Here is an 8,671-nt window from a genome sequence, read left to right as displayed (position 1 = left end):
ACATAGTGGCTCTTGGGTTTCAGTGTTCCAGTGAGTTTGTGCTCTGCTCTGTACATGTCTGTACAGCTTTGAGGATAAGATAAAAAGAGCAAGAAATGAGCACAAAATGAAATCCTGGCTTAAGTGATTTTAGATAAAGCATTTCAAATTTTTCTCAAATGTTTACGATGTTTTGATTGATGTGGTTATGACATTGCTTAATAGATATCTCACCTCATCAGAACATGGTATAGAAAAAATAGAATGAGCCGAAGCAATTAAATAGTCATCCACTTCTTAACCGCGATCTCCTTTTATGACTTATTTTAAAACTAAATCACAAGTTTGTGAATTGCTGTGACAGGTTTTGCAGGAACATTAATAAAGTCTGGACATAACAATTACTACTTGTTAAGTTTCCAGTACAGTACTTTTTCTTTGCAATGTTGAGTGCTTCTTGCATGCAGTATATCTGTATCTCTGATTTGGAAATAAGTATCAACAAAATAAACAAACTCAATTTTTTTAATGTGTATTTATAAAAATTACTTATGGTAAATTGTCTCATAGCTAGTTATGAAATTTTACTTGTTCTGACGAAGTAAGCGAACCTGGTAAATAAATGTCTAGGTTTCGTGCCGCTTCTCTCTTTACATTTAGTACAAACACAAAGAAGGTGTTTTATATTCAATTTTAATTTACAATGCACAAAAAACCCAATATACATCATGTAAAAAAGCAAGGTTGCCCAGCAACCCTCATACTTAAGCAAAATAGGCCATTCAAATATTCAATTAAAATATTGACTTTTTTAAAGAAGTTTATCACAGTAGCTTTATTTCAGCTCAGCCTGATACAATACAAAACTTGTTTTTTTCTAATTTAAAGCATAACGTTTTAGTTGTTTAAATAGTGCTAATCATGCATTACCTTTCATGCTTGTTTTAAATGTTTAAAACATTGGATATAGAAAATGAAAATATACAATACAATTAAAGATGCTTTAGACATCTAACAAGACCCCTCTTTAATTTTCTCTTAAACAGGAATACAGGTCTTAAAGGCTGTCTGGTGAGGCTATTACATATAGCCTGAGGTACAAAAGTCTATCTACAGCAACTCCAAGAACGCACAGCCCTATGAGAGTCAATGAGGGCAAAAGTCATTTGGCTACATTACCAAGCTGATCCACTAACCTAAAGTAACACCTGCTGCTGCAGATGTAAACTTCACACGTACTGATCTTAACCAAGACGTGTCAGAGAAACAAAATGACTGCAATTTAAAGGCTAATTTTCAAAAGGCCATTTCTCATTCTATATCTTATCTGCCCCATCAAGAGTATTTACACAGACACAATAGTAACTGTTATGAAATAAGTTTGTTTTAATTGAGCTACCAACACCCTAAAATTCAGGCTAGAGCTAATATTCTCAAATTCTCCTCCACCCTTGTCGGAATTGGAGGCTTAACTGTAGGGATTTAAGGGCTACTGTTAATGCAGATACTGTCTGGAGTCTGATGCAATATGTTTTGTCTGTCTGGAGTCTGTTTCTATGGATACAAAAAGAATATTTGCTTTTTTATAAGACTTAAGGTCAACAAATCGGTTTAATTTAAGACAAGCCGACAGGAAAAAAACAAGAATATAGTAAGTTACTAAACTTTTTTTCTGTTTTAATTTAATTTGAGTGAATTCCTTTGCACTGATGAAACATTTATCTCGCATATTGTAAAATTGTTAAATCAACTTTTACAATCTTCAATCTTTGTAACCTACTTTGGCCACAAAATAAAATTCTCCACTGACAAGCACATTCCTCTAAGATACTGCTAAATTTCAAGACACTGAAACATGCTTTAAAATAGATTAGGCTATAAAAGGTGGTTATCTCTTGCACATCAAATCGCGTGGGTTGGACATTCTGTAGTTGCTATGGCAATGATGTCATAAGTCTCAGCATGAGACACAATACATTTGGAAAAAAAACCCGAATTTAAGTGTACAAGAGAAAACATAAGTTAACATTGCAGGCAATTCTAGGAACAAGGGAAAATGAAAGCGCAATACGATTAAAATGCTTTGCCTAAAGAGCCTCAATGGCCCACAGTATAGCACACTGCACACCAACAATAGCCCCTCACTGGCTGCTGTTGTTGTTACTGCCATTGTTGTTGTTGCAGAGGTCTCCGGGGCCTCCAGCAGAAGCAGGGGGCTGCACGTTATCTGCGAGGTTATGAGCATGCTCCAGAAACAGGTCTTTGAGCACGCTCAGTTCTTTGCTGAGCAACTTTATTTTGGCCTCCAGTCTCTCATTCTCCTCCTTGAGCTCATTGACACGTTGCTGGGTGTCCTGTGCCTTCTGCTTGCTACGCATGCGGCTTTTCTTTACTGCCAAATTGTTGCGTTCTCTTCGTTGGCGGTATTCCTCACTGTCTTTCTCTGCCATGTTCTTCTTCATCTTGCTGGGTGGTGTGGCCTTTCCCCCACCTGCGGGACTCACTGGGACTAACTGAGGAACCTGCAAAAGATACAACAATTTCGTACATAGTTAATATAAGGAATAGGATGGCACACTACAATTGTACAGCACTGTGCAAAAGTGATCTTAATGCTCAAGAATGTTTATCTATAAACACGCTGTGGATTCTTCATGGTTAGATATATTTCGTAAATATTATATGAGCATTTATAAATTCACATGAGTAAATTAGCGTGTTCATATGTGTACCTGCTGCAGTCCTGCTGTGCTAGTGGGGTTCACTGCACTATTATGAGGCCGATTCTGTATAACACTGACACCGTTCTGAATTGTGTTGGTTATCTTCTGTTGCAGCTGCTTGCTCATTTGGATCCACTTCCACTGTATCTCTCACCCACACCGACATATGCTGTCGGACTTCCCAGAGCTGGATATTGTGATGGGGCTGATGGTACAGGGAGAATATGTGTGCCTAAAGCCAGACAGGATAAAGAGAAAGAAACCAGATGAAGTACTTTACACACATTAGCATCATCCCTGATCAGATGGTACATTTTTGCAAATCGTGATGCCCCACAATCCCCACCTGAACAGATGCTCATCGCAGAAACGCATTGTTTTAGCAAAATGCTGCAATACCTAAAAGTCGTCTCAATCACCCGTGCTCATCCGTTAGAATTATGTTGCTGTTATCCGACCGTGCTGCCATGTCAATATGCATATGTGGCAAAATTTCTTTCTCTCCTATGAGTGAGGAGCTCAAGTATTGCCCGCGGTTGCATCATCGCTCGCCCTCCCACCCGCTCCGTTCTACCACTGGAGAAGGGAAACTCCAAAGTCATGCAGAACTTAGGCGAGTAAAGTTAACAATTTAAACCAACATCAGAAAAGCGAGGTTACTGTTAACGAAATTAAAGTTTATTGGTGAGCATTTGTCTGACGGACAGGGCTTGTGTGTCGTTATGAGACATGGCAGGCTGGTTACATCATACACGGAACTGTGTAGGAATGAAGGGGAATACCACAGTGTTAGCTGCCTCAACAACACCATGGCAAGCGAGCTTTTAAAATACAATAAAGCAGTACAGCAGACAATGTAAAAATAGAACGCTGACACAAATTATACTTTAAATACGTCTACGTGAATCTGTAACCAGTGGATCTAACGTACTACAAGTTAGCAGGCTTGCTAAGTAACGTTAACTTGACGTTAGCTGACACATTTCGGACCATGACGTCAGGCGTCCAACATTATCAACTGATAGCTCAAACTGCTTTCTACATAAAACCTTATTAGAAATGAAATATAACTGTATACGGTCGATCATGGTCATGTTTAACCATGAGGAATGAAGCTCTCTGGTCTCAGATCTGAGCTATTTTGCAATGGGGTGAGCAGAAAGGATCCACTCGGTTAGCAAACCATCGTTTCATGGGTAAAAAAATACTACATTCGACAGTCTAATAGGTATCTAATCTCCCAGACGACTTACCTTGAAGACGTTCGAGGCTTACAAGTGATTCACTTGAGTTAAAAAAGAATAATATCCCCTTTGTTTACGAGAAATAAGCGCAGGATGAGGTGTTATTGTTTGGTAAAGCGGCGCTTGGGAGTATTGCGAAATCTTTTGACCATGTAGGGAAATCTGCTTTACTAACCAATCAGATCGAATGGTGGGGAGAGATGACGAAATACAGCTTTGACTGACATGTTACTAAACCAATCAGATCGCGATTGTTAGTTGGAGGCGTTTCCATGCAATAAGACGTGAGATAATTCAAGAATACTAAACAAGGTAATTCCTCATTACTGCGAAACGTAAAGTTGTAATTTTATGTATTAAAGCACACAATGACGGGGAAGTTTGTTTTAAATATTTTATTTGAATATTGTCTAATTCCCAAAATAATGCATTTTATTCTCGTATGGAGAACTTTATACATGACATGTTACTACATAGCCTCAATAAAGTATTTTGTAACTTGTTTTGAAATGTAAAGTAAAAACACAGCAGCCCCAAACTATCCAAGAGATAAAAAATATAACATATCTGCTGCTGGCTACATTTCCTACCCTCTCATACTTTACAGTGGTACGTGCCAGGCGCGCGCTGTAACAATAGAGGGAGCTCCCAGACTGCACACGCACTGATTACCCCGGATAAGCGCTCCAACTTCAGCGCACACAATTGTCAAGTTCTCTAGCTTGTACTAGGTGAGACGTGTGCTACTCTGTTTATTTTGGCAAAGATACATACTCAAAACTTTATAACCAAAAATATTTTAAATGGTAAAAACAACACTAGGATAAAATATATTTAATAAAAATGCATGAAAGCCACTGTTTAAAAACAAGTAACGCATTCACAAAATTAAACAAGACAAAAGCATCTGCCTTAAACACAGATATTAATGTCTCACTCGCATATGCAGATAATTAAAAAGATACAATACCTGTCTGTTTTTATTTGCCGTTTTCTCTTTTAAGGAGTAAAATTAATTCGTATAGGCTAGTTATTTTATAAAAAAATGTCACAGAGCCTATATTTTGGTGCTTTATTAATCAGTCTCGTTCTTTTTTTATTTCATTCATATTACGGTGGGCTGTTTTTTCATTGTAACCGGTATCATTGTTTTTATCGTACGTTTAAATCAATTGATATGTCATAACTAAATTGATTACAATTGATTAAATCATAACTAAAATGTATTCTTTCCACGCGACGGGTTTCAAATAAAATATTAAAATGATCATACAAAACATGCATTTACCAATTGAACTCAAATTCGTTATTTGTACAATAGAACAATTTAGTACAATAAAATGAACAAAACATACACGTCTCACCCAATTATTATTCTATCGTGCATTTCTCAGAATTAAAAATGTTTATTTTGATTACATTCTAATTTTGATACAATGTGTTTGTATTCAATAATGGTAGGCCATTTATAATGTTTACGTAATACTATTTGTGTTAATATTACCCGCATATTTGACTATAATTTAATTTTAGAGGCATTTGTATGGCGAGTACGTTAAGTGGTTTAGGTTTTCTGACAGAGACACGACCAGAAGCATTAGGACCCGCCCTCCAAACGCAAGCACGTATATAAGTGCACTCAGAAAACTCCTCGACAGATGTGAAGCTCACACGCTGAGGGTGCAAGTGTAGTCTTAACGGAGATCCCGTGCGGTCAACTTGCATCCACTTTACGGTTAAGTACGCAGCCACGACCAGCTGAAAGTTTGTCTGTCCCAAGAACTTCGAGCCAGCGAGGCTTTCTCCGGTACTGCGAGCAAGCTGGATTCCCGGAGCTCTTCACCATGTCTGGCGGGTTTTAGATACTCCATGGAGCAAGCAAACCTGTACGAGGTCGCCCCACGACCCCCGATGACCAGCCTTGTACAAAGTCAGCAAAACGCCTACATCTACAAAGACACCGCAACCACCGGAGACCTGAGCGAAATCTGCGAGAACGAAAACTCAATTGACATCAGCGCGTACATCGACCCTGCTGCCTTCAACGACGAATTCCTGGCTGACTTATTCCATAACAGCTCCAAACAAGAGAAACTCAAGCTGGCGAGCGGAGACTACGATTACCCCCACGGCGCCAATGGCACACCGGGGGCCCAGCAGATGTACAGCTGTCTGAACAACTACATGGACTCTTCCAAACTGGAACCGATCTACGACAATCCGGCACGAATGAGACCTGTAGCCATCAAACAAGAGCCTCGGGAGGAAGATGAGCTCGGCCACTCGATGCCACCCACGTACCACCACTCTCAACACCATCCGCCGCATCTGTCTTACCTTCAGCATCAGATTGCGCACTGTGCGCAAACCACCATGCATCTCCAACCAGGACATCCAACACCTCCACCGACCCCCGTACCCAGCCCGCACCACCAACACAACCACTTGCCGGGGGGCTCCATGAAAATGGGCGAGCGGGTGAAATCCAAAAAACATTTCGACAAGAACAGCTCTGAATATCGGCAGAGGAGGGAGCGCAACAACATAGCTGTGCGCAAGAGCCGGGACAAGGCGAAAATGCGCAATGTGGAGACGCAACAAAAAGTGATCGAGCTGTCGGGGGATAACGAAAGACTGCGCAAGAGGGTGGAACACCTTACACGAGAACTGGAGACGTTACGGGGCATCTTCAGGCAGCTTCCCGACGGATCGTTTGTTAAAGCCATGGGCAACTGCGGCTGACGCGACCGGGGAGCGGAGTGTGCTGGACTTTTAAAGTTTGTGTGAATTTACGTCTGCTGGATAAACCCTGACAGATTCTGTTTCTATACGAGCCAGGCAGCTGCGGTATTCATGTGCCTTTTGTACAAAACGATAAGCTCATCTCCTCACACATTTGAACCATGGACTTGATAGATGCTGTAGGTGTAGTCCTATTAAGAATGTGTGTTAGCTACGCGAAATATATCAGTGCAGCTAATGGGCATGATTTTACCGTATCTATTTTAATGTTAAGTTACCTGTCTTCATACGTCATCCTTTTTTTGAGCCTTTCCCCCTGGTTTATATACGAACTGCAACTCTTTTTAAAGACAAAACACAGTGGAAAAACTTTCCTGCCATTCCAGGTTATATTCTCATCACACCTGTTGCTGCATAACGTTCACTGTATGATATTGTTGACTGGGTGGGAGTGGGGTTCTTTATGAACGGCAATAAACAGAATGCCACTGGAACGCATTCTTTTTACTGTGGTAGGCTATTTTGTCATTCATAAGGCAGATTGTATGCACTATGTCGTGAAATGCGGCCCGATGAAGCACATCGCATTGTGAACATTTTGCCATGATTCGGGTACTGCTCTTTAAACTGCCTTTCATTATACGCTTTATTGAGTAAATGCTTTGTATTTAGGCAATATGATTGATAAAAATGTGAAAGGGTGCATATCTATGCAATGTCTGTTGCTGTCATTAGAATGATTCTGGTGGAAGATCACCGTGTGCTCTCACTGATTTTGCAGTGAAGTCCTGTATTGCTCTGTGTGTGCATTTCATGTGAACTGTTTATTTTTTTGTACAAAAACACTCGAGCAGAGTCCGGTTTCAGTGCCTTTTGATTTTTCCTGTCTTTTTCGTCACCACTGACTGAACATTTGGAGAGAAATACACAAGCAAGGAAAAGGAAGCACTTTTTTATTTTCCAGACGGCATATTGAAAATGTAATACAAATGTTTAAATACGTTTCAGTTTTAAAATGAACATTATATATAAATATATATATATATATATATATGCCAAAAATTATGAATTAAAAACATTGTCTTACTTATGTTGCCTCCGTTGCCATCTCTTTTGAATAATGGTCTAGTTTGGTTAGTAATCTGCGTATTAGATTAATAATAGATCTTTGTAGGTTTATCGGTGATACTCTTGTTTAGAACTGTATTTCTTTGTAACAGTTAGGTCTGCCGGTGTAGTTTGTCAAATTATGCTAATGTTAGCGTCAGCCTCAGTCATGAAGCTTCTCTTGTTGAGAAATTGGGCTCTTCGGCGATAGGTGGCGCTCGAAAGCAGCTTTGCTTCGACGAGTCTACTGAACACATATTTATGTAGCCGATACATTAAAAGTCGTGTGTAGAAACAGAAAATGACTACTAACTGAAATAAGAATATATTACAGGTTAAATGGTTATCCTCATAAAATGTATTTTATTTAAAACGGGCGTTTCCTGACGTATTTACGAGCAGTGCGCTAGCATTGACTCAATTAGCATTAACTCAATTAGCATTAACTCAAAAGTGTCGGTTAATCATTCGTGCGAACCATTCTCAGTGCTAATGTTTACAGTGAGTTGCTACTTGTATCACTTTGAACACCCTCTCACCCAAAGATCAGGGTTTGTCGATGATAAGGATTTTTTCCCCCTTTATTGGTGAGTATGTCTCATTGATCAATGCCTCTGCCCTCAGTTCTGAATTGATCAGTTTATCTGCACAAGGGTTGATGTGTCTGCACTTCTACTGATATCTTATTTCTCTTGAGTACACCAGTCCCTGTGACCTGTATAGACGTGTTACACTCCATTGTTGTCAGATTTAGTTTTCGCATAATCAGTTCTGGTATGAGTGAATCAGTAAATCATTCCCCCTTCCAAGCCATGGTTACTGATAGAATGATGGCACATAAGGAATCTGCCCGGACCAGGTTCAAGCATATCAGTT

At 39.6% G+C, this 8,671-nt stretch overlaps 2 protein-coding genes across 3 annotated transcripts; one reads left to right on the top strand and one right to left on the bottom strand.

The window, feature by feature from the left end:
* Nucleotides 1-656: 656 nt before the first annotated feature.
* cebpg (CCAAT enhancer binding protein gamma) lies at nt 657-4,084 on the bottom strand. Of its 2 annotated transcripts, none has more exons than XM_057335694.1 (3): nt 3,956-4,084; nt 2,712-2,934; nt 657-2,501 (listed from the first exon to the last, which is right to left on the bottom strand). In XM_057335694.1, exons 2-3 carry the CDS (start codon nt 2,826-2,828, stop codon nt 2,121-2,123), a joined length of 498 nt encoding a protein of 165 aa, XP_057191677.1. In that variant the 5' UTR covers nt 2,829-2,934; nt 3,956-4,084; the 3' UTR covers nt 657-2,120. The 2 variants fall into 2 exon arrangements, with proteins under 2 accessions (XP_057191677.1, XP_057191686.1); XM_057335703.1 differs by lacking the exon at nt 3,956-4,084 and adding an exon at nt 3,049-3,256.
* A 1,508-nt stretch (nt 4,085-5,592) lies between these two features.
* cebpa (CCAAT enhancer binding protein alpha) lies at nt 5,593-7,778 on the top strand. The gene has a single exon (XM_057347050.1). It carries the CDS (start codon nt 5,816-5,818, stop codon nt 6,686-6,688), a length of 873 nt encoding a protein of 290 aa, XP_057203033.1. The 5' UTR covers nt 5,593-5,815; the 3' UTR covers nt 6,689-7,778.
* The last annotated feature ends 893 nt before the right edge of the window (nt 7,779-8,671 follow it).

Source organism: Triplophysa rosa, linkage group LG1 (assembly GCF_024868665.1).
Source record: "Triplophysa rosa linkage group LG1, Trosa_1v2, whole genome shotgun sequence".
Lineage (NCBI taxonomy): Eukaryota > Metazoa > Chordata > Actinopteri > Cypriniformes > Nemacheilidae > Triplophysa > Triplophysa rosa.
This window is presented reverse-complemented; position numbering and strand designations above follow the sequence as displayed.

Bases quoted from the DNA above. Each gene is read 5' to 3' on its own strand.
- cebpg (XM_057335694.1), bottom strand. From the start codon at position 2,828: ATGAGCAAGCAGCTGCAACAGAAGATAACCAACACAATTCAGAACGGT. The intron at 2,502-2,711 runs GTACACATATGA...TATCTTTTGCAG, and splicing joins GCACAGCAGGACTGCAGCAG to GTTCCTCAGTTAGTCCCAGT.
- cebpa (XM_057347050.1), top strand. From the start codon at position 5,816: ATGGAGCAAGCAAACCTGTACGAGGTCGCCCCACGACCCCCGATGACC.